We start from the raw sequence: 22459 nt of genomic DNA, 5'->3' as shown, positions 1-22459 counted from the left end.
CGATCGGATTGTGGCGCATCGGCGCTGGCATGCGCGCGACGGAAATCGGGGGGCGTGGCCGAACGAAAACCCGACGTATTCGGAAAAACCGCCGCATTTAAAAACCGAAAATGTGTCGCATAAGGACCGCTTACCTTCACCTGGTCCAGCTCGGTGCATTCCGGCGCGATGAGTTTACTTTCAGCGCAGCAGCGCCACCTGGTGGACGGCGGAAGAACTACCTTATTAAATCCCGGCCGGACCCGAATCCAGAGCGGAGAAGCCGCCGCTGGAACGCGAATGGACCGGGTAAGTAAATTTGCCCCATAAAGTCAATCAACAAATATAGGAAATGGAGCGGGACGTTCTATTCACAGTGTATCAGACATTCATGGAATTTGGACATTGGGGGTCATTTACTAAGGGCCCGATTCGCGTTTTCCCTACGTGTTACCCGAATATTTCCGATTTGCGCGATTTCCCCTGAATTGCCTCGGGATTTTGGTGCACGCGACGGAAATGGGGGGGCGTGGCCAAATGAAAACCCGACAAATTCAGAAAAACCGCCGCATTTAAAAAAAAAAAAAGTGTCGCGAGACTTGCACTTACCTTCACCAGGAATAGGCTGGTGAACTTGAGTGCATTTCGGCGGGCCTCGGGGAACTTCAGCGCAACATTGGAGGAACTGCCTTAGTGAATCCCGGGCGGACACGAATCCACCGCAGAGAACGCGCCGCTGGATCGCAAATGGACTGGGTAAGTAAATCTGCCCCATTATGATACACACCTCCGCTGCGGCAGGACCACATGATACACACCTCTACTGCTGCAGGACACCATGATACACACCTCCGCTGCCGCAGGACATCATGATACACACCTCCGCTGCCGCAGGACCACATGATACACACCTCTACTGCTGCAGGACACCATGATACACACCTCCGCTGCCGCAGGACATCATGATACACACCTCCGCTGCCGCAGGACATCATGATACACACCTCTACTGCTGCAGGACACCATGATACACACCTCCGCTGCCGCAGGACATCATGATACACACCTCCGCTGCCGCAGGACATCATGATACACACCTCCGCTGCCGCAGGACCACATGATACACACCTCTACTGCTGCAGGACACCATGATACACACCTCTACTGCTGCAGGACCACATGATACACACCTCTACTGCTGCAGGACACCATGATACACACCTCCGCTGCCGCAGGACATCATGATACACACCTCCGCTGCCGCAGGACCACATGATACATACCTCTACTGCCGCAGGACATCATGATACACACCTCTACTGCCGCAGGACCACATGATACACACCTCTACTGCTGCAGGACACCATGATACACACCTCCGCTGCCGCAGGACATCATGATACACACCTCCGCTGCCGCAGGACCACATGATACACACCTCTACTGCTGCAGGACACCATGATACACACCTCCGCTGCCGCAGGACATCATGATACACACCTCTACTGCTGCAGGACACCATGATACACACCTCTACTGCTGCAGGACACCATGATACACACCTCCGCTGCCGCAGGACATCATGATACACACCTCCGCTGCCGCAGGACATCACGATACACACCTCCGCTGCCGCAGGATCATTTAACAGTCCGGACTAATTATGACACATGATATAACACACTTATATATGAGAATGGAAATGTAAGAATTTTTTTCACTATAACAAAAATCTTTATTTCATGCAAATATATTTAACTCTTTCCAAGCTGAATTAGTCATTAAGTTGTGTATTTGTGCGCCAACTACCTGCAGTCCTAAGTAACACTACAATATATAACAGAATATTATAATCTCGCTATAAATCTGTATAATGTGTTATAGATATCGCGGTCATAGGGCCCATTAACTACAAAGGTTTAGTCTTTAGCAGGGCCCTGGTGTTTGTCCTTGGGGGGGGGGGGCACTGACCACCCCAGAGCTATCCAGTGCACCCAGTACCAGACCTCATTTCCAGGATGGCCGCCTGTTATGATCTGGGGGCTTTCCTCTACTGGGACCACCTCCATTTTGTTTGTCTCTCATGTGGGACTCATGACCCGTGTCTCTCCCTCTTGACCTTCCATCTGATGTCCCGGGGGCTGTGGGGTCCCTGCTGTTAGAAGATATTTGCTTACTCTTCATGGGGGGACGGGACAGGACTGAACGGTCAATGATAGTTTGGGCCAGTTTGCCTCCGGTTCCCCTCCACTCCTGAATGAAGGGCAGGATCTCATCTGAAGGACCAATAACACACAGCGAGCCGCTCGCCCTTGGCCAGATGCACATCTTGCGCTCCTGTAGATGCTCCTCCATTATTCTGGTGACTTCTTCTCTGGAATATCTCAGATTGGTCGGTAACTCAATTCTTTCAGCTCGAAGGCGATTGGTATAATAGTCAAATATATATTTTATTTTATCACAAGCTTCTCCAAAGCGCTCCGGCTGTCCTGGTGACCGGGAGGTCAATGTGATGTTGGTAAAGCCTTCAGAATTGTGTTCTTTCATGTGAACATTGTATCGTGTGAGAAGGTCCTCGATCTTCTGTGCTTGGAATGTTCTTAAATATCTATGGACTGGAAGGTCTACGACAAAGGACTGGGACTGTGATTTGGGGCTGGGGACTCTTTGGACATGGGTCGGTGCTGGTTCTCTGGATGATCTAGTGGATGACTCCTGAGGACCTCCTTCTGGGGAGATTATAGCAGAACCTGCTGTATCTCTTGTTCTGACATGGACATCCTCACCAGTGTCTCTCCCTCTTGACCTTCCATCTGATGTCCCGGGGGGTGTGGGGTCCCTGTTGTTAGAAGATATTTGCTTACTCTTCATGGGGGGAAGGGACAGGACTGAACGCTCAATGATAGTTTGGGCCAGTTTGCCTCCGGTTCCCCTCCACTCCTGAATGAAGGGCAGGATCTCATCTGAAGGACCAATAATATGCAGACAGTGGTCCCCCAGGGACATGGAGAAGATGTCATGGTTATTCAGATACTCCTCCATTATTCTGGTGACTTCTTCTCTCGAATATCTCGAATTGGTCGGCAACTCAATTTTTTCAGCTCGAAGGCGATTGGTATAAAAGTCAAACATGATTTTTATTTTATCACAAGCTTCTCCAAAGCGCTCCGGCTGTCCTGGTGACCGGGAGGTCAATGTGATGTTGGTAAAGGCTTCGGAACTGCGTTCTGTCATATCGACATTGTATTGTGTGAGAATGGCGTCGATCATGTCTTGTCTGAATGTCCTTACGTATCCATGGACGAGAAGGTCCACTACGAAGGTCTGGGGCTGTGATTTGGAGGTGGAGACGTTTTGGGCTTGGGTTGGTGTAGGGTCTCGGGTTGATCTGGTGGATGACTCCCGGAGACTTGGGCTACCAGGATGGTTCTTCTGGTTTCTTGGGGCAATGTGTCCTCTCCCTTCAGGTGGTCTTCTGCTCAGGCCGGATGATGATGGTGACATCCGGTCTGGGGAGTCGGTGACATTCTGGGGTGTTTTTCTGCCCTTCTCTTCTGATGATAAATATTGACTTGCTTTGGGTCCTCTCGGGTCCTCCATAGCGAGGACCTTATACAGGTTCATGCGGCATCTTCTCAGGTCACAGAAGTCTCCCTTGATGCCAAGTTCTGAGCTTCTCTCACAGTAAATACTCATCCCATGCTGCTCCAGGAGCCACTTCACCTTGGAAACATCTCGGAAGTGAGACAGGTCCAAGAAGGTCCGAACAGGCATGGAGAACTGCGGGCAGGAAACAAAGGGTTAAGGTTCATTGTTTGGTCCTAGTTAATAAAGAATCAAACATCTCCTCAACTTTTCCAAGCTCTTCGCTTTATGGGACATAATTTTAGCCTAGTCATGATCACACAGCTGAGGGTTTGTTTCAATGTACACAAAGCAAACAGGTTGGGGGTCATTTACTAAGGGCCCCCTAAGAATCGTGTTTTTACGGTGAGTTACCCGAATTTTTCAGTTTTGCTCAGATTTTCCCTGAACTGCCCCGGGTTTTTGGCGCACGCGATCGGATTGTGTTGCATCGGCGCTGGCATGCACGCGACGGAAATCGGGGGCGTGGCTGAACAAAAACCCGACGGATTCGGGAAAAACCACCGCATTTAAAAAAATAAAAGTGTCGCTAGACTCGCGCTTACCTGCGGCCAGGATAGGATAGTGAACTCCGGCGGGCCTCGGCGGACTTCAGCGCAGCAGCGACACCTGGTGGACGGCGGAGGAACTGCCTTAGTGAACCCCGGCCGGACCCGAATCCACCGCAGAGAACGCGCCGCTGGATCGCGAATGGACCGGGTAAGTAAATCTGCCCCAATCAGGTTCTGGGTGATGGAGTCGGGTCATACATGACACTTGTGTACAATAAGAGATCCCGGACCATGGGTCACTGCTGGATTGTGCAGAGATGGGATGATGGCCACTTACCTGTGAGGCACGAGGCTGATGGCGCCTCACTTCCAGCGCATGGAGACACTTGTTTATTAGCAGTGAGTGCTTTCTGCTCAGAATCCTCTCGGCCACTGTAATAATATGAGCGTTATTATCACTTAAAGGGGAACTCCACCTACACACAGAACGGTTACTGCTGTTACCAGACAAGAATGACTGCGCCATCAGACTACACATGGATTGTTTGTAGTCTGTTACCATGGAGACACATTAAAGCTGTAAACTCAATGTGTGGATTTTCACTGCAAAACCGATAAAAATTGACAAAACGATAAATCACCTTTCTCGTCTTCAAACACCAGTAAGGCGACACCCTCCTCCTCCGTGGGGTACTGGGGGGTGACATCACAACCTCCACCATTTCTGCGCAGCAGGAAGTGGATATGGATCTTGTCTCTGATCGTTTCGGCATCGTAGAGGCGACTGGGGAGACCGGAAACTTCTAAAACGCGTCCGTCCGCCATAGACACGGTGTCACCTGGTACGGTCCAAAGAGAGAGATTACACCCAGCATGGACCATACCATGTGCATAGAGGACCCCTGCAATGTCGGGTGATGTGTACCTGACCACCTTATTAACCCCTTAAGGATGCAGCCTCTCTTTTTTGTTAAATTCTTCACTTCCATCTTCCTATAACTATTTCATTTTACCATTTTCCATGTACAGAGGGGTGTGGGGGGGGGGGGCTTATTTTCTGCAGAACAAATTGCACTTCGCAGTCAAGGGATTTATTATTCTGGGCCGTGCACTGGGAAGCGGGAAAAAAATTCCAAATGCAGTGAAATTGATGAAAAAACGCATTTGCGCCATTTGTTGTGGGCTCAGTTTTTACGGCGTTCACGGTGCGCCACAAACGACAGGTCTACTTTGGGTCAGTGCGATCACGGGGGATACGAAATCTGTATATAGAGGCTGGCAGTGCAGGGGGCGCTGTATATAGAGGCTGGCAGTGCAGGGGGCGCTGTATATAGAGGCTGGCAGTGCAGGGGGAGCTGTATATAGAGGCTGGCAGTGCAGGGGGTGCTGTATACAGAGGCTGGCAGTGAGTGTTGTCTCCGGCAGTGCAGGGAGCGCTGTATATAGAGGCAGTCAGTGCAGGGGGCGCTGTATATAGAGGCAGTCAGTGCAGGGGGTGCTGTATATAGAGGCTGGCAGTGCAGGGGGCGCTGTATATAGAGGCTGGCAGTGCAGGGGGCGCTGTATATAGAGGCTGGCAGTGCAGGGGGTGCTGTATATAGAGGCTGGCAGTGCAGGGGGCGCTGTATATAGAGGCTGGCAGTGCAGGGGGCGCTGTATATAGAGGCTGGCAGTGCAGGGGGAGCTGTATATAGAGGCTGGCAGTGCAGGGGGCCCTGTATATAGAGGCTGGCAGTGCAGGGGGCGCTGTATATAGAGGCTGGCAGTGCAGGGGGCGCTGTATATAGAGGCTGGCAGTGCAGGGGGCGCTGTATATAGAGGCTGGTAGTGCAGGGGGTGCTGTATATAGAGGCAGGCAGTGCAGGGGGCGCTGTATATAGAGGCTGGCAGTGCAGGGGGCGCTGTATATAGAGGCTGGCAGTGCAGGGGGAGCTGTATATAGAGGCTGGCAGTGCAGGGGGCCCTGTATATAGAGGCTGGCAGTGCAGGGGGCGCTGTATATAGAGGCTGGCAGTGCAGGGGGCCCTGTATATAGAGGCTGGCAGTGCAGGGGGCGCTGTATATAGAGGCTGGCAGTGCAGGGGGCGCTGTATATAGAGGCTGGCAGTGCAGGGGGCGCTGTATATAGAGGCTGGCAGTGCAGGAGGAGCTGTATATAGAGGCTGGCAGTGCAGGGGGCGCTGCATATAGAGGCTGGCAGTGCAGGGGGCGCTGTATATAGAGGCAGGCAGTGCAGGGGGCGCTGTATATAGAGGCTGGCAGTGCAGGGGGCGCTGTATATAGAGGCTGGCAGTGCAGGGGGCGCTGTATATAGAGGCTGGCAGTGCAGGGGGCGCTGCATATAGAGGCAGGCAGTGCAGGGGGCGCTGTATATAGAGGCTGGCAGTACTGTATATAGAGGCTGGCAGTGCAGGGGGTGCTGTATATAGAGGCTGGCAGTGCAGGGGGCCCTGTATATAAAGGCTGGCAGTGCGCGGGGCGCTGTATATAGAGGCAGGCAGTGCAGGGGGCGCTGTATGTAGAGGCTGGCAGTGCAGGGGGCGCTGTATATAGAGGCTGGCAGTGCAGGGGGCGCTGTATATAGAGGCAGGCAGTGCAGGTATGCGCTGTATATAGAGGCTGGCAGTGCAGGGGGCGCTGTATATAGAGGCTGGCAGTGCAGGGGGCGCTGTATATAGAGGCTGGCAGTGCAGGGGGCGCTGTATATAGAGGCTGGCAGTGCAGGGGGAGCTGTATATAGAGGCTGGCAGTGCAGGGGGCGCTGTATATAGAGGCTGGCAGTGCAGGGGGCGCTGTATATAGAGGCTGGCAGTGCAGGGGGCGCTGTATATAGAGGCTGGCAGTGCAGGGGGCGCTGTATATAGAGGCAGGCAGTGCAGGGGGCGCTGTATAGGGAGGCTGGCAGTGCAGGGGGCGCTGTATATAGAGGCTGGCAGTGCAGGGGGCGCTGTATATAGAGGCTGGCAGTGCAGGGGGCGCTGTATATAGAGGCTGGCAGTGCTGTATATAGAGGTAGGCAGTGCAGGGGGCCCTGTATATAGAGGCAGTCAGTGCAGGGGGCGCTGTATATAGAGGCTGGCAGTGCAGGGGGAGCTGTATATAGAGGCTGGCAGTGCAGGGGGCGCTGTATATAGAGGCTGGCAGTGCAGGGGGCGCTGTATATAGAGGCTGGCAGTGCAGGGGGCGCTGTATATAGAGGCTGGCAGTGCAGAAGGCGCTGTATATAGAGGCTGGCAGTGCAGGGGGCGCTGTATATAGAGGCATTCAGTGCAGGGGGCGCTGTATATAGAGGCAGGCAATGCAGGGGGTGCTGTATATAGAGGCTGGCAGTGCAGGGGGAGCTGTATATAGAGGCAGGCGGTGCAGGGGGTGCTGTATATAGAGGCAGGCGGTGCAGGGGGTGCTGTATATAGAGGCTGGCGGTGCAGGGGGCGCTGTATATAGAGGCAGGCAGTGCAGGGGGCGCTGTATATAGAGGCAGGCAGTGCAGGGGGCGCTGTATATAGAGGCTGGCAGTGCAGGGGGCGCTGTATATAGAGGCTGGCAGTGCAGGGGGCGCTGTATATAGAGGCTGGCAGTGCAGGGGGAGCTGTATATAGAGGCTGGCAGGGGGCGCTGTATATAGAGGCAGGCAGTGCAGGGGGCGCTGTATATAGAGGCTGGCAGTGCAGGGGGTGCTGTATATAGAGGCAGGCAGTGCAGGGGGCGCTGTATATAAGGCTGGCAGTGGAGGGGGCGCTGTATATAGATGCTGGCAGTGCAGGGGGCGCTGTATATAGAGGCTGGCAGTGCAGGGGGCGCTGTATATAGAGGCTGGCAGTGCAGGGGGCGCTGTATATAGAGGCTGGCAGTGCAGGGGGCGCTGTATATAGAGGCTGGCAGTGCAGGGGGCGCTGTATATAAAGGCTGGCAGTGCAGGGGGTGCTGTATATAGAGGCAGGCAGTGCAGGGGCGCTGTAAATAGAGGCAGGCAGTGCAGGGGGCGCTGTATATAGAGGCTGGCAGTGCAGGGGGCGCTGTATATAGAGGCTGGCAGTGCAGGGGGCGCTGTATATAGAGGCTGGCAGAGCAGGGGAGCTGTATATAGAGGCAGGCAGTGCAGGGGGCGCTGTATATAGAGGCTGGCAGTGCAGGGGGCGCTGTATATAGAGGCTGGCAGTGCAGGGGGCGCTGTATATAGAGGCTGGCAGTGCAGGGGGCGCTGTATATAGAGGCTGGCAGTGCAGGGGGCCCTGTATATAGAGGCTGGCAGTGTTGTATATAGAGGCTGGCAGTGCAGGGGGAGCTGAATATAGAGGCAGGCAGTGCAGGGGGCGCTGTATATAGAGGCTGGCAGTGCAGGGGGCGCTGTATATAGAGGCTGGCAGTGCAGGGGGCCCTGTATATAGAGGCTGGCAGTGCAGGGGGCCCTGTATATAGAGGCTGGCAGTGCAGGGGGCGCTGTATATAGAGGCTGGCAGTGCAGGGGGCGCTGTATAGGGAGGCTGGCAGTGCAGGGGGCGCTGTATATAGAGGCAGGCAATGCAGGGGGTGCTGTATATAGAGGCTGGCAGTGCAGGGGGAGCTGTATATAGAGGCAGGGGGTGCTGTATATAGAGGCTGGCAGTGCAGGGGGCGCTATATATAGAGGCTGGCAGTGCAGGGGGCGCTGTATATAGAGGCAGGCAATGCAGGGGGTGCTGTATATAGAGGCTGGCAGTGCAGGGGGAGCTGTATATAGAGGCAGGCGGTGCAGGGGGTGCTGTATATAGAGGCAGGCGGTGCAGGGGGTGCTGTATATAGAGGCTGGCGGTGCAGGGGGCGCTGTATATAGAGGCAGGCAGTGCAGGGGGCGCTGTATATAGAGGCAGGCAGTGCAGGGGGCGCTGTATATAGAGGCTGGCAGTGCAGGGGGCGCTGTATATAGAGGCTGGCAGTGCAGGGGGCGCTGTATATAGAGGCTGGCAGTGCAGGGGGAGCTGTATATAGAGGCTGGCAGGGGGCGCTGTATATAGAGGCAGGCAGTGCAGGGGGCGCTGTATATAGAGGCTGGCAGTGCAGGGGGTGCTGTATATAGAGGCAGGCAGTGCAGGGGGCGCTGTATATAAGGCTGGCAGTGGAGGGGGCGCTGTATATAGATGCTGGCAGTGCAGGGGGCGCTGTATATAGAGGCTGGCAGTGCAGGGGGTGCTGTATATAGAGGCTGGCAGTGCAGGGGGCGCTGTATATAGAGGCTGGCAGTGCAGGGGGCGCTGTATATAGAGGCTGGCAGTGCAGGGGGCGCTGTATATAAAGGCTGGCAGTGCAGGGGGTGCTGTATATAGAGGCAGGCAGTGCAGGGGCGCTGTAAATAGAGGCAGGCAGTGCAGGGGGCGCTGTATATAGAGGCTGGCAGTGCAGGGGGCGCTGTATATAGAGGCTGGCAGTGCAGGGGGCGCTGTATATAGAGGCTGGCAGTGCAGGGGGCGCTGTATATAGAGGCTGGCAGTGCAGGGGGCGCTGTATATAAAGGCTGGCAGTGCAGGGGGTGCTGTATATAGAGGCAGGCAGTGCAGGGGCGCTGTAAATAGAGGCAGGCAGTGCAGGGGGCGCTGTATATAGAGGCTGGCAGTGCAGGGGGCGCTGTATATAGAGGCTGGCAGTGCAGGGGGCGCTGTATATAGAGGCTGGCAGAGCAGGGGAGCTGTATATAGAGGCAGGCAGTGCAGGGGGCGCTGTATATAGAGGCTGGCAGTGCAGGGGGCGCTGTATATAGAGGCTGGCAGTGCAGGGGGCGCTGTATATAGAGGCTGGCAGTGCAGGGGGCGCTGTATATAGAGGCTGGCAGTGCAGGGGGCCCTGTATATAGAGGCTGGCAGTGTTGTATATAGAGGCTGGCAGTGCAGGGGGCGCTGAATATAGAGGCAGGCAGTGCAGGGGGCGCTGTATATAGAGGCTGGCAGTGCAGGGGGCGCTGTATATAGAGGCTGGCAGTGCAGGGGGCCCTGTATATAGAGGCTGGCAGTGCAGGGGGCCCTGTATATAGAGGCTGGCAGTGCAGGGGGCGCTGTATATAGAGGCTGGCAGTGCAGGGGGCGCTGTATAGGGAGGCTGGCAGTGCAGGGGGCGCTGTATATAGAGGCAGGCAATGCAGGGGGTGCTGTATATAGAGGCTGGCAGTGCAGGGGGAGCTGTATATAGAGGCAGGCGGTGCAGGGGGTGCTGTATATAGAGGCTGGCAGTGCAGGGGGCGCTGTATATAGAGGCTGGCAGTGCAGGGGGCGCTGTATATAGAGGCAGGCAATGCAGGGGGTGCTGTATATAGAGGCTGGCAGTGCAGGGGGAGCTGTATATAGAGGCAGGCGGTGCAGGGGGTGCTGTATATAGAGGCAGGCGGTGCAGGGGGTGCTGTATATAGAGGCTGGCGGTGCAGGGGGCGCTGTATATAGAGGCAGGCAGTGCAGGGGGCGCTGTATATAGAGGCAGGCAGTGCAGGGGGCGCTGTATATAGAGGCTGGCAGTGCAGGGGGCGCTGTATATAGAGGCTGGCAGTGCAGGGGGAGCTGTATATAGAGGCTGGCAGGGGGCGCTGTATATAGAGGCAGGCAGTGCAGGGGGCGCTGTATATAGAGGCTGGCAGTGCAGGGGGCGCTGTATATAGAGGCTGGCAGTGCAGGGGGTGCTGTATATAGAGGCAGGCAGTGCAGGGGGCGCTGTATATAAGGCTGGCAGTGGAGGGGGCGCTGTATATAGATGCTGGCAGTGCAGGGGGCGCTGTATATAGAGGCTGGCAGTGCAGGGGGCGCTGTATATAAAGGCTGGCAGTGCAGGGGGTGCTGTATATAGAGGCAGGCAGTGCAGGGGGCGCTGTAAATAGAGGCAGGCAGTGCAGGGGGCGCTGTATATAGAGGCTGGCAGTGCAGGGGGCGCTGTATATAGAGGCTGGCAGTGCAGGGGGCGCTGTATATAGAGGCTGGCAGAGCAGGGGAGCTGTATATAGAGGCAGGCAGTGCAGGGGGCGCTGTATATAGAGGCTGGCAGTGCAGGGGGCGCTGTATATAGAGGCTGGCAGTGCAGGGGGCGCTGTATATAGAGGCTGGCAGTGCAGGGGGCGCTGTATATAGAGGCTGGCAGTGCAGGGGGCCCTGTATATAGAGGCTGGCAGTGCTGTATATAGAGGCTGGCAGTGCAGGGGGCGCTGAATATAGAGGCAGGCAGTGCAGGGGGCGCTGTATATAGAGGCTGGCAGTGCAGGGGGCGCTGTATATAGAGGCTGGCAGTGCAGGGGGCCCTGTATATAGAGGCTGGCAGTGCAGGGGGCCCTGTATATAGAGGCTGGCAGTGCAGGGGGCGCTGTATATAGAGGCTGGCAGTGCAGGGGGCGCTGTATATAGAGGCTGGCAGTGCAGGGGGCCCTGTATATAGAGGCTGGCAGTGCTGTATATAGAGGCTGGCAGTGCAGGGGGCGCTGTATATAGAGGCTGGCAGTGCAGGGGGCGCTGTATATAGAGGCTGGCAGTGCAGGGGGCCCTGTATATAGAGGCTGGCAGTGCAGGGGGCGCTGTATATAGAGGCTGGCAGTGCAGGGGGCGCTGAATATAGAGGCAGGCAGTGCAGGGGGCGCTGTATATAGAGGCTGGCAGTGCAGGGGGAGCTGTATATAGAGGCAGGCAGTGCAGGGGGCGCTGTATATAGAGGTTGGCAGGCAGGGGGCGCTGTATATAGAGGCTGGCAGTGCAGGGGGCGCTGTATATAGAGGCTGGCAGTGCAGGGGGCCCTGTATATAGAGGCTGGCAGTGCAGGGGGCGCTGAATATAGAGGCAGGCAGTGCAGGGGGCGCTGTATATAGAGGCTGGCAGTGCAGGGGGAGCTGTATATAGAGGCAGGCAGTGCAGGGGGCGCTGTATATAGAGGTTGGCAGGCAGGGGGCGCTGTATATAGAGGCAGTCAGTGCAGGGGGTGCTGTATATAGAGGCAGTCAGTGCAGGGGGCGCTGTATATAGAGGCTGGCAGTGCAGGGGGCGCTGTATATAGAGGCTGGCAGTGCAGGGGGCGCTGTATATAGAGGCTGGCAGTGCAGGGGGCCCTGTATATAGAGGCTGGCAGTGCAGGGGGTGCTGTATATAGAGGCAGTCAGTGCAGGGGGCGCTGTATATAGAGGCAGGCAGTGCAGGGGGCGCTGTATACAGAGGCTGGCAGTGCAGGGGGCCCTGTATATAGAGGCTGGCAGTGCAGGGGGCGCTGTATATAGAGGCTGGCAGTGCAGGGGGCGCTGTATATAGAGGCTGGCAGTGCAGGGGGCGCTGTATATAGAGGCAGGCAGTGCAGGGGGCGCTGTATATAGAGGCTGGCAGTCACTGTATATAGAGGCTGGCAGTGCAGGGGGCGCTGTATATAGAGGCTGGCAGTGCAGGGGGCGCTGTATATAGAGGCAGGCAGTGCAGGGGGCGCTGTATATAGAGGCTGGCAGTGCAGGGGGCGCTGTATATAGAGGCTGGCAGTGCAGGGGGTGCTGTATATAGAGGCTGGCAGTGCAGGGGGCGCTGTATATAGAGGCTGGCAGTGCAGGGGGCGCTGTATATAGAGGCAGGCAGTGCAGGGGGCCCTGTATATAGAGGCTGGCAGGCAGGGGGCGCTGAGTATAGAGGCTGGCAGTGCATGGGGCGCTGAGTATAGAGGCTGGCAGTGCAGGGGGCCCTGTATATAGAGGCTGGCAGTGCTGTATATAGAGGCTGGCAGTGCTGTATATAGAGGCTGGCAGTGCAGGGGGTGCTGTATATAGAGGCTGGCAGTGCAGCGGGCGCTGTATATAGAGGCAGTCAGTGCAGGGGGCGCTGTATATAGAGGCTGGCAGTGCAGGGGGCCCTGTATATAGAGGCTGGCAGTGCTGTATATAGAGGCTGGCAGTGCTGTATATAGAGGCTGGCAGTGCAGGGGGTGCTGTATATAGAGGCTGGCAGTGCAGCGGGCGCTGTATATAGAGGCAGTCAGTGCAGGGGGCGCTGTATATAGAGGCAGTCAGTGCAGGGGGCGCTGTATATAGAGGCTGGCAGTGCAGGGGGCGCTGTATATAGAGGCAGTCAGTGCAGGGGGTGCTGTATATAGAGGCAGTCAGTGCAGGGGGCGCTGTATATAGAGGCAGGCAGTGCAGGGGGCGCTGTATATAGAGGCTGGCAGTGCAGGGGGCGCTGTATATAGAGGCTGGCAGTGCAGGGGGCGCTGTATATAGAGGCAGGCAGTGCAGGGGGAGCTGTATATAGAGGCTGGCAGTGCAGGGGGCGCTGTATATAGAGGCTGGCAGTGCAGGGGGCGCTGTATATAGAGGCAGTCAGTGCAGGGGGCGCTGTGTATAGAGGCAGTCAGTGCAGGGGGCCCTGTATATAGAGGCTGGCAGTGCAGGGGGCGCTGTATATAGAGGCTGGCAGTGCTGTATATAGAGGCTGGCAGTGCTGTATATAGAGGCTGGCAGTGCAGGGGGCGCTGTATATAGAGGCAGGCAGTGCAGGGGGCGCTGTATATAGAGGCTGGCAGTGCATGGGGCGCTGTATATAGAGGCTGGCAGTGCAGGGGGCGCTGTATATAGAGACTGGCAGTGCAGGGGGCGCTGTATATAGAGGCTGGCAGTGGTGGGGGCCCTGTATATAGAGGTTGGCAGGCAGGGGGCGCTGTATATAGAGGCAGGCAGTGCAGGGGGTGCTGTATATAGAGGCAGGCAGTGCAGGGGGCGCTGTATATAGAGGCAGTCAGTGCAGGGGGCGCTGTGTATAGAGGCAGTCAGTGCAGGGGGCCCTGTATATAGAGGCTGGCAGTGCTGTATATAGAGGCTGGCAGTGCAGGGGGCGCTGTATATAGAGGCAGGCAGTGCAGGGGGCCCTGTATATAGAGGCTGGCAGTGCTGTATATAGAGGCTGGCAGGGCAGGGGGCGCTGTATATAGAGGCTGGCAGTGCAGGGGGCGCTGTATATAGAGGCTGGCAGTGCTGTATATAGAGGCTGGCAGTGCAGGGGGCGCTGTATATAGAGGCAGTCAGTGCAGGGGGTGCTGTATATAGAGGCAGTCAGTGCAGGGGGCGCTGTATATAGAGGCTGGCAGTGCAGGGGGTGCTGTATATAGAGGCTGGCAGTGCAGGGGGCGCTGTATATAGAGGCTGGCAGTGCAGGGGGCGCTGTATATAGAGGCAGTCAGTGCAGGGGGCGCTGTATATAGAGGCTGGCAGTGCGGGGGGCGCTGTATATAGAGGCTGGCAGTGCAGGGGGCGCTGTATATAGAGGCTGGCAGTGCAGGGGGCGCTGTATATAGAGGCTGGCAGTGCAGGGGGCGCTGTATATAGAGGCTGGCAGTGCAGGGGGCCCTGTATATAGAGGCTGGCAGTGCAGGGGGCGCTGTATATAGAGGCTGGCAGTGCAGGGGGAGCTGTATATAGAGGCTGGCAGTGCTGTATATAGAGGCTGGCAGTGCAGGGGGCGCTGTATATAGAGGCTGGCAGTGCAGGGGGCGCTGTATATAGAGGCTGGCAGTGCAGGGGGCGCTGTATATAGAGGCTGGCAGGCAGGGGGCGCTGTATATAGAGGCTGGCAGTGCAGGGGGCGCTGTATATAGAGGTTGGCAGGCAGGGGGAGCTGTATATAGAGGCAGTCAGTGCAGGGGGAGCTGTATATAGAGGCAGGCAGTGCAGGGGGCGCTGTATACAGAGGCAGGCAGTGCAGGGGGCGCTGTATATAGAGGCAGGCAGTGAGTGTTGTCTCCGGCAGTGCAGGGGTTACCTGTGACCGTTGAGCCGCTACTCGCTGATTGGCTGATGACAGGTTACTTTGTATCTCTGTGTGCGCCGTGTCTTAACCCTTTGCCCTCCCGGCAGTTGCTGATGTCGCACACACAGACCATAGAGCAGCCGCTTGTGTTACTTCCGGGGTGCCCCTCGGGCAGGGTGTGGGGTGCAGCTCGGGGGCTCCACAGCAGAAGTCTCTTCGTATAAGAAATGAAAGTGAAAGAAACACAAAGTTTCCTCCCACATAATAACTGCAGAGCGACCTCCCCCAGCTGTATATACAGGGTACAGGGCAGTATATACAGGGCGCAGGGCAGTGTATACAGGGTACAGGCAGTATATACAGGTTACAGGGCAGTATATACAGGGTACAGCCACTATATACAGGGTACAGGGCAGTATATACAGGGCACAGGCAGTATATACAGGGTACAGGCAGTATATACAGGGTACAGGGCAGTGTATACAGGGTACAGGGCAGTATATACAGGGTACAGGCAGTATATACAGGGCACAGGACAGTATATACAGGGCACAGGACAGTATATACAGGGCACAGGCTGTATATACAGGGTACAGCCACTATATACAGGGCACAGGCAGTATATACAGGATACAGGCTGTATATACAGGGCACAGGCAGTATATACAGGGCACAGGCAGTGTATACAGGGCACAGGCAGTATATACAGGATACAGGCTGTATATACAGGGCACAGGCAGTATATACAGGGCACAGGCAGTATATACAGGATACAGGCTGTATATACAGGGCACAGGCAGTATATACAGGGCACAGGCAGTGTATACAGGGTAAAGGCGGTATATACAGGGCACAGGGCAGTGTATACAGGGCACAGGCTGTATATACAGGGCACAGGCAGTATATACAGGGCACAGGGCAGTGTATACAGGGCACAGGCTGTATATACAGGGCACAGGCAGTATATACAGGGCACAGGCAGTATATACAGGATACAGGCTGTATATACAGGGCACAGGCAGTATATACAGGGTACAGGCAGTATATACAGGGCACAGGCTGTATATACAGGGCACAGGCGGTATATACAGGGTACAGGGAGTATATACAGGGCACATGCTGTATATACAGGGTACAGGCTGTATATACAGGATACAGGCTGTATATACAGGGCACAGGCAGTATATACAGGGTACAGGCAGTATATACAGGGTACAGCCACTATATACAGGGCACAGGGCAGTGTATACAGGGCACAGGCTGTATATACAGGGCACAGGCAGTATATACAGGGCACAGGGCAGTGTATACAGGGCACAGGCTGTATATACAGGGCACAGGCAGTATATACAGGGCGCAGGCAGTATATACAGGGCACAGGCAGTATATACAGGGTACAGGGCAGTGTATACAGGGTACAGGCTGTATATACAGGGCACAGGCAGTATATACAGGGCACAGGCAGTATATACAGGGCACAGGCAGTATATACAGGGCACAGGCAGTGTATACAGGGCACAGGCAGTATATACAGGATACAGGCTGTATATACAGGGCACAGGCAGTATATACAGGGCACAGGCAGTATATACAGGATACAGGCTGTATATACAGGGCACAGGCAGTATATACAGGGCACAGGCAGTGTATACAGGGTAAAGGCGGTATATACAGGGCACAGGGCAGTGTATACAGGGCACAGGCTGTATATACAGGGCACAGGCAGTATATACAGGGCACAGGGCAGTGTATACAGGGCACAGGCTGTATATACAGGGCACAGGCAGTATATACAGGGCACAGGCAGTATATACAGGATACAGGCTGTATATACAGGGCACAGGCAGTATATACAGGGTACAGGCAGTATATACAGGGCACAGGCTGTATATACAGGGCACAGGCGGTATATACAGGGTACAGGGAGTATATACAGGGCACATGCTGTATATACAGGGTACAGGCTGTATATACAGGATACAGGCTGTATATACAGGGCACAGGCAGTATATACAGGGTACAGGCAGTATATACAGGGTACAGCCACTATATACAGGGCACAGGGCAGTGTATACAGGGCACAGGCTGTATATACAGGGCACAGGCAGTATATACAGGGCACAGGGCAGTGTATACAGGGCACAGGCTGTATATACAGGGCACAGGCAGTATATACAGGGCACAGGGCAGTGTATACAGGGCACAGGCTGTATATACAGGGCACAGGCAGTATATACAGGGCGCAGGCTGTATATACAGGGCACAGGCAGTAAATACAGGGCACAGGCAGTATATACAGGGTAAAGGCGGTATATACAGGGCACAGGCAGTATATACAGGGCACAGGCAGTATATACAGGGCACAGGCAGTGTATACAGGGCACAGGCAGTATATACAGGGCACAGGCAGTGTATACAGGGCACAGGCAGTGTATACAGGGTAAAGGCTGTTAAGGAGGTGGCACTGGTTTCGGACGCCATCTTGACTACTGTCCGCCATCTTGGATACAGCGGCCATGTTCGCTGACCACTGTCCAGTTAATGTCATGATTCAGACTTCATGTTATGTGACGTGTTTGCTGCCTGTCAGCTCATACCCTGTGACATGTAATGAGAAGCCAGTCTGTCCGTGATTATATTGTGATTCTGGAGCCACTTATCATCTCCTTCTCAGCGTTAGTATAAACAATATCTGTGTACAAGGTCTCTGAGGACTGAGCACAAGTAATTCACTTTTTCCCAGAATGTGCTGATGACCAATAGCTCTGCAGTATACTATTCACGCCCCCTAGATGACTCTTCTGTCTGTTATATATTATGCATTTTGATTATTAACCCCTTAAGGACGCAGCCATTTTGTAGCTTAAGGCTCAGTCCCATTTTTTGGATTCTGACTTGCGTCTCTTTATACGGTTATAACTTTTGAACACTGTTACTTATCAAAGCGATTCTGAGATTGTTTTTTCCCCACATGTTGTACTTCATTTTAGTGGTAAATTTTGGCAGATAAGTTTTGCGTTTATTTACAAAAAAAAAGAAAATATGATACATTTTTGGAAAAATTTGCCATTTTCGAAATTCAAAATCATTGCGTTTTCAGGCAGATCGATTTACCACCTAAATAAGTTGCTGAATAACATTTCCCATTTGTCTACTTTACATTTTCATAATTTCTGAAATGTCTGGATAATTTATTTTGATGTCACGCGGCTTGCAAATAGAATATCGCTTTTCCGGATTTTCAGAATTGACTATTTTGGGGATAAATACAGTTTGGAATGAAATTTTACATATTTAGCATCAAAACCCCCTATATAATCTACCCATTTTCAAATCTGCACCCCTCAAGCTATCAGAAACAGCTTTTACGAAGATTGTTAACCCCTTGAGATCTTCATAGTAATTGAATCAAAATGGAGGTGAAATTTAGAATGGTCATATTGTTCCCTTATACGTTCATTTAGCCCTAAAATTTACACATTTCCAAAAGATAAAAAGAGAAAACTCACCATACAATTTGTTCTGCAATTTCTCCTGAGTACAGAGACCCCCCACATGTGGCCGTTACTTGTTTTATGGGCGCACAGCGAGACGCAGAAGGGAAGGAGGGCGCTGCAGCTGCCAGGATTTTAGTTTCCTCATTGGCCCCTTTTGAAGGCTATAAAATTTTCGCTTTTTCGTTATTGGGGCCATGTGATGCCATTTTTTTTGCGGGATGAGATGCTTTTTCCAATGTTACCATTTTGGGGTTTGTATCACCTATTGTTGAAAGTTTAGGAACGTTTTTTGAGGACAGGAGTAGAAAAGCATCAATTCTGTACTGGATTTTTTACTTCTTTTTTTGTTGGTGTTCACCGTATAGACTAATAGTCATGTTATCTTTATTCTATGGGTTGATACGATTACGGGGATACCAAACATGAATATATTTTCTTACGTTTTACTAAATTTGTCAAACAAAACCCTAATGTGGGGAAAAATCTATCATTTATGTATTGCCGTCTTCCAAGTGGCAGAACATTGTTACTTTTTTGGCTACGGAGCTGGTTGATGGCTTGTTTTTTGCGGGACATGTTGTACATTGCACCAGTATCATGTCGCAGTACATATGGTTTTTTGATCACATTTTATAGCATTTTTTGTGGGATTGAAAAGGTAAAAATCATAATTTTTGGAGGGTTTATAACAGTTTTTTTTTACGGCGTTTATCGTGGGGGTTCAATAATGATTTACTTTTATTCTACGGGTTGTTACGGACGCGGTGATACTATATATGTGGGGTTTGTGTTATGATTTAGACTTTTTTTTTGAGTTATATGTCTCTTTATATGTTTTGGGGGTTTGGGGCATTTTTAGTGACTTATGACTTTATTTTTTTATTGAATAACTTTTTTTTTTTACTTTTTTACTTTTATACCATGGGACATGAAGAAGCAATCTTCTGATTGCTTCTTCATGATAATATTCTGCAATACTGATGTATTGCAGAGTATTATCAGTGTCAGCCTATACACTTGCATAGGCTGGCACTGTGCCAGTAAGATGACGTCACAGACGCCATCTTACTGGCAATTCTTGCAGGTAACTCTGGGGTCCAGATCGGACCCCAGAGTTACTATAGCAACGATCGGCGCCCCCCGAAAACGGTTCGGGGGGGCCGATCGTGGGGGAAAGATCCCCCAGATACATGTTAGATGCCGCGGTCGCGCTGACCGCGGCATTTAACGGGTTAAGCACCCGCGATCGGAGACAACTCCGATCGCGGGTGTTACACTGGGGTGCCGGCTATCAGTCACAGCCGGCACCCCGTCTTTCCCGATGCCGGTTCGGCTCAGATCTTGAGCTGAACCGGCATCAGCTCAGCGTCCGATATATCGGACGCTGAGCGCTAAGAGGTTAAAGGAGAGAAGATCTTGACTAAGAGATTGACGTATGTCTTGGTCTCTATGTTCAATCAAGGGTTAATTAGGACTCACCTTACAAAAGTCAAGAGGGCTGTTGGGGCCCTGCATAAAAATCCCTAACAAGGCGGTATATACAGGGCACAGGACAGTATATACAGGGCACAGGACAGTATATACAGGGCACAGGCAGTATATACAGTGCACAGGCAGTATATACAGTGCACAGGCAGTATATACAGGGTACAGGACAGTATATACAGGGCACAGGCAGTATATACAGTGCACAGGCAGTATATACAGTGCACAGGACAGTATATACAGGGCACAGGCAGTATATACAGTGCACAGGACAGTATATACAGGGTACAGGCAGTATATACAGGGTACAGGACAGTATATACAGGGTACAGGACAGTATATACAGGGTACAGGCAGTATATACAGGGCACAGGCAGTATATACAGTGCACAGGCAGTATATACAGGGCAGTACATACAGGGTACAGGGCAGTATATACAGGGCACAGGCAGTATATACAGGGCACAGGCAGTATATACAGGGCACAGGCAGTATATACAGGGCACAGGCAGTATATACAGGGCACAGGCAGTATATACAGGGCACAGCCACTATATACAGGGCACAGGCAGTATATACAGGGCACAGGCAGTATATACAGGGCACAGGCAGTATATACAGGGCACAGGCAGTATATACAGGGCACAGGCAGTATATACAGGGCACAGGCAGTATATACAGGGCACAGGCAGTGTATACAGGGTAAAGGCGGTATATACAGGGCACAGGCAGTATATATAGGGCACAGGCAGTACAGTATATACAGGGCACAGGCAGTATATACAGGGTACAGGCAGTATATACAGGGCAGTACATACAGGGCACAGGCAGTATATACAGGGCACAGCCACTATATACAGGGCACAGGCAGTACAGTATATACAGGGCACAGGCAGTATATACAGGGCAGTACATACAGGGCACAGGACAGTATATACAGGGTACAGGCAGTATATACAGGGCACAGCCACTATATACAGGGCACAGGCAGTACAGTATATACAGGGCACAGGCAGTATATACAGGGCACAGGCAGTACATACAGGGCAGTACATACAGGGTACAGGCAGTATATATAGGGCACAGGCAGTACAGTATATACAGGGCACAGGCAGTACAGTATATACAGGGCACAGGCAGTATATACAGGGCAGTACATACAGGGCACAGGCAGTATATACAGGGCACAGCCACTATATACAGGGCACAGGCAGTATATATAGGGCACAGGCAGTACAGTATATACAGGGCACAGGCAGTATATACAGGGCAGTACATACAGGGCACAGGCAGTACAGTATATACAGGGTACAGGCAGTATATACAGGGCACAGCCACTATATACAGGGCACAGGCAGTACAGTATATACAGGGCACAGGCAGTATATACAGGGCAGTACATACAGGGCACAGGCAGTATATACAGGGCACAGCCACTATATACAGGGCACAGGCAGTACAGGATATACAGGGCACAGGCAGTATATACAGGGCAGTACATACAGGGCACAGGACAGTATATACAGGGCACAGGCAGTATATACAGGGCACAGGCAGTATATACAGGGCACAGGCAGTATATACAGGGCACAGGCAGTATATACAGGGCAGTACATACAGGGCACAGGACAGTATATACAGGGTACAGCCACTATATACTGGGCACAGGGCAGTATATACAGGGCACAGGTCAGTATATACAGGGCACAGGCTGTATATACTGGGTACAGCCACTATATACAGGGCGCAGGCAGTATATACAGGGTACAGGGCGTATATACAGGGCACAGGGCAGTATATACAGGGCACAGGCGGTATATACAGGGCAGTATATACAGGGCACAGGGCAGTATATACAGGGCACAGGGCAGTATATACAGGGCACAGGCACTATATACAGGGCACAGGACAGTATATACAGGGCACAGGACAGTATATACAGGGCACAGGACAGTATATACAGGGCACAGGACAGTATATACAGGGCACAGGGCGGTATATACAGGGCACAGGGCGGTATATACAGGGCACAGGCAGTATATACAGGGCACAGGCAGTATATACAGGGCACAGACAGTATATACAGGGCACAGGGCAGTATATACAGGGCACAGGGCAGTATATACAGGGCACAGGGCAGTATATACAGGGCACAGGCAGTATATATAGGGCACAGGCAGTACAGTATATACAGTGCACAGGCAGTATATACAGGGCAGTATATACAGGGCACAGGCAGTACAGTGTATATACAGGGCACAGGCAGTACAGTGTATATACAGGGCACAGGCAGTACAGTATATACAGGGCACAGGCAGTACAGTATATACAGGGCACAGGCAGTACAGTATATACAGGGCACAGGCGGTACATACAGGGCACAGGCGGTACATACAGGGCACAGGCGGTACATACAGGGCACAGGCGGTACATACAGGGCACAGGCAGTACATACAGGGCACAGGGCAGTATATACAGGGCACAGGGCAGTATATACAGGGTACAGCCACTATATACAGGGCACAGGTCAGTATATACTGGGTACAGCCACTATATACAGGGCACAGGCGCAGTATATACAGGGCACAGGCCAGTATATACAGGGCACAGGCCAGTATATACAGGGCACAGGACAGTATATACAGGGCACAGG

The 22459-nt window shown here is 53.0% G+C and overlaps 1 protein-coding gene across 1 annotated transcript; it reads right to left on the bottom strand.

The window, feature by feature from the left end:
* Positions 1-1847: 1847 nt before the first annotated feature.
* Positions 1848-15049, bottom strand: RBM43 (RNA binding motif protein 43). Its single transcript, XM_072154509.1, has 4 exons — positions 14837-15049; positions 4757-4954; positions 4453-4547; positions 1848-3759 (listed from the first exon to the last, which is right to left on the bottom strand). The coding sequence occupies exons 2-4, from the start codon at positions 4938-4940 to the stop codon at positions 1987-1989; spliced, it is 2052 nt and encodes a 683-aa protein (XP_072010610.1). The 5' UTR covers positions 4941-4954; positions 14837-15049; the 3' UTR covers positions 1848-1986.
* Positions 15050-22459: the final 7410 nt, after the last annotated feature.

Source organism: Engystomops pustulosus, chromosome 5 (genome assembly GCF_040894005.1).
Source record: "Engystomops pustulosus chromosome 5, aEngPut4.maternal, whole genome shotgun sequence".
NCBI classification, from domain to species: domain Eukaryota; kingdom Metazoa; phylum Chordata; class Amphibia; order Anura; family Leptodactylidae; genus Engystomops; species Engystomops pustulosus.
The sequence above is the reverse complement of the archived record's forward strand: the minus strand, read 5'-3'. Positions and strand labels throughout refer to the sequence as shown.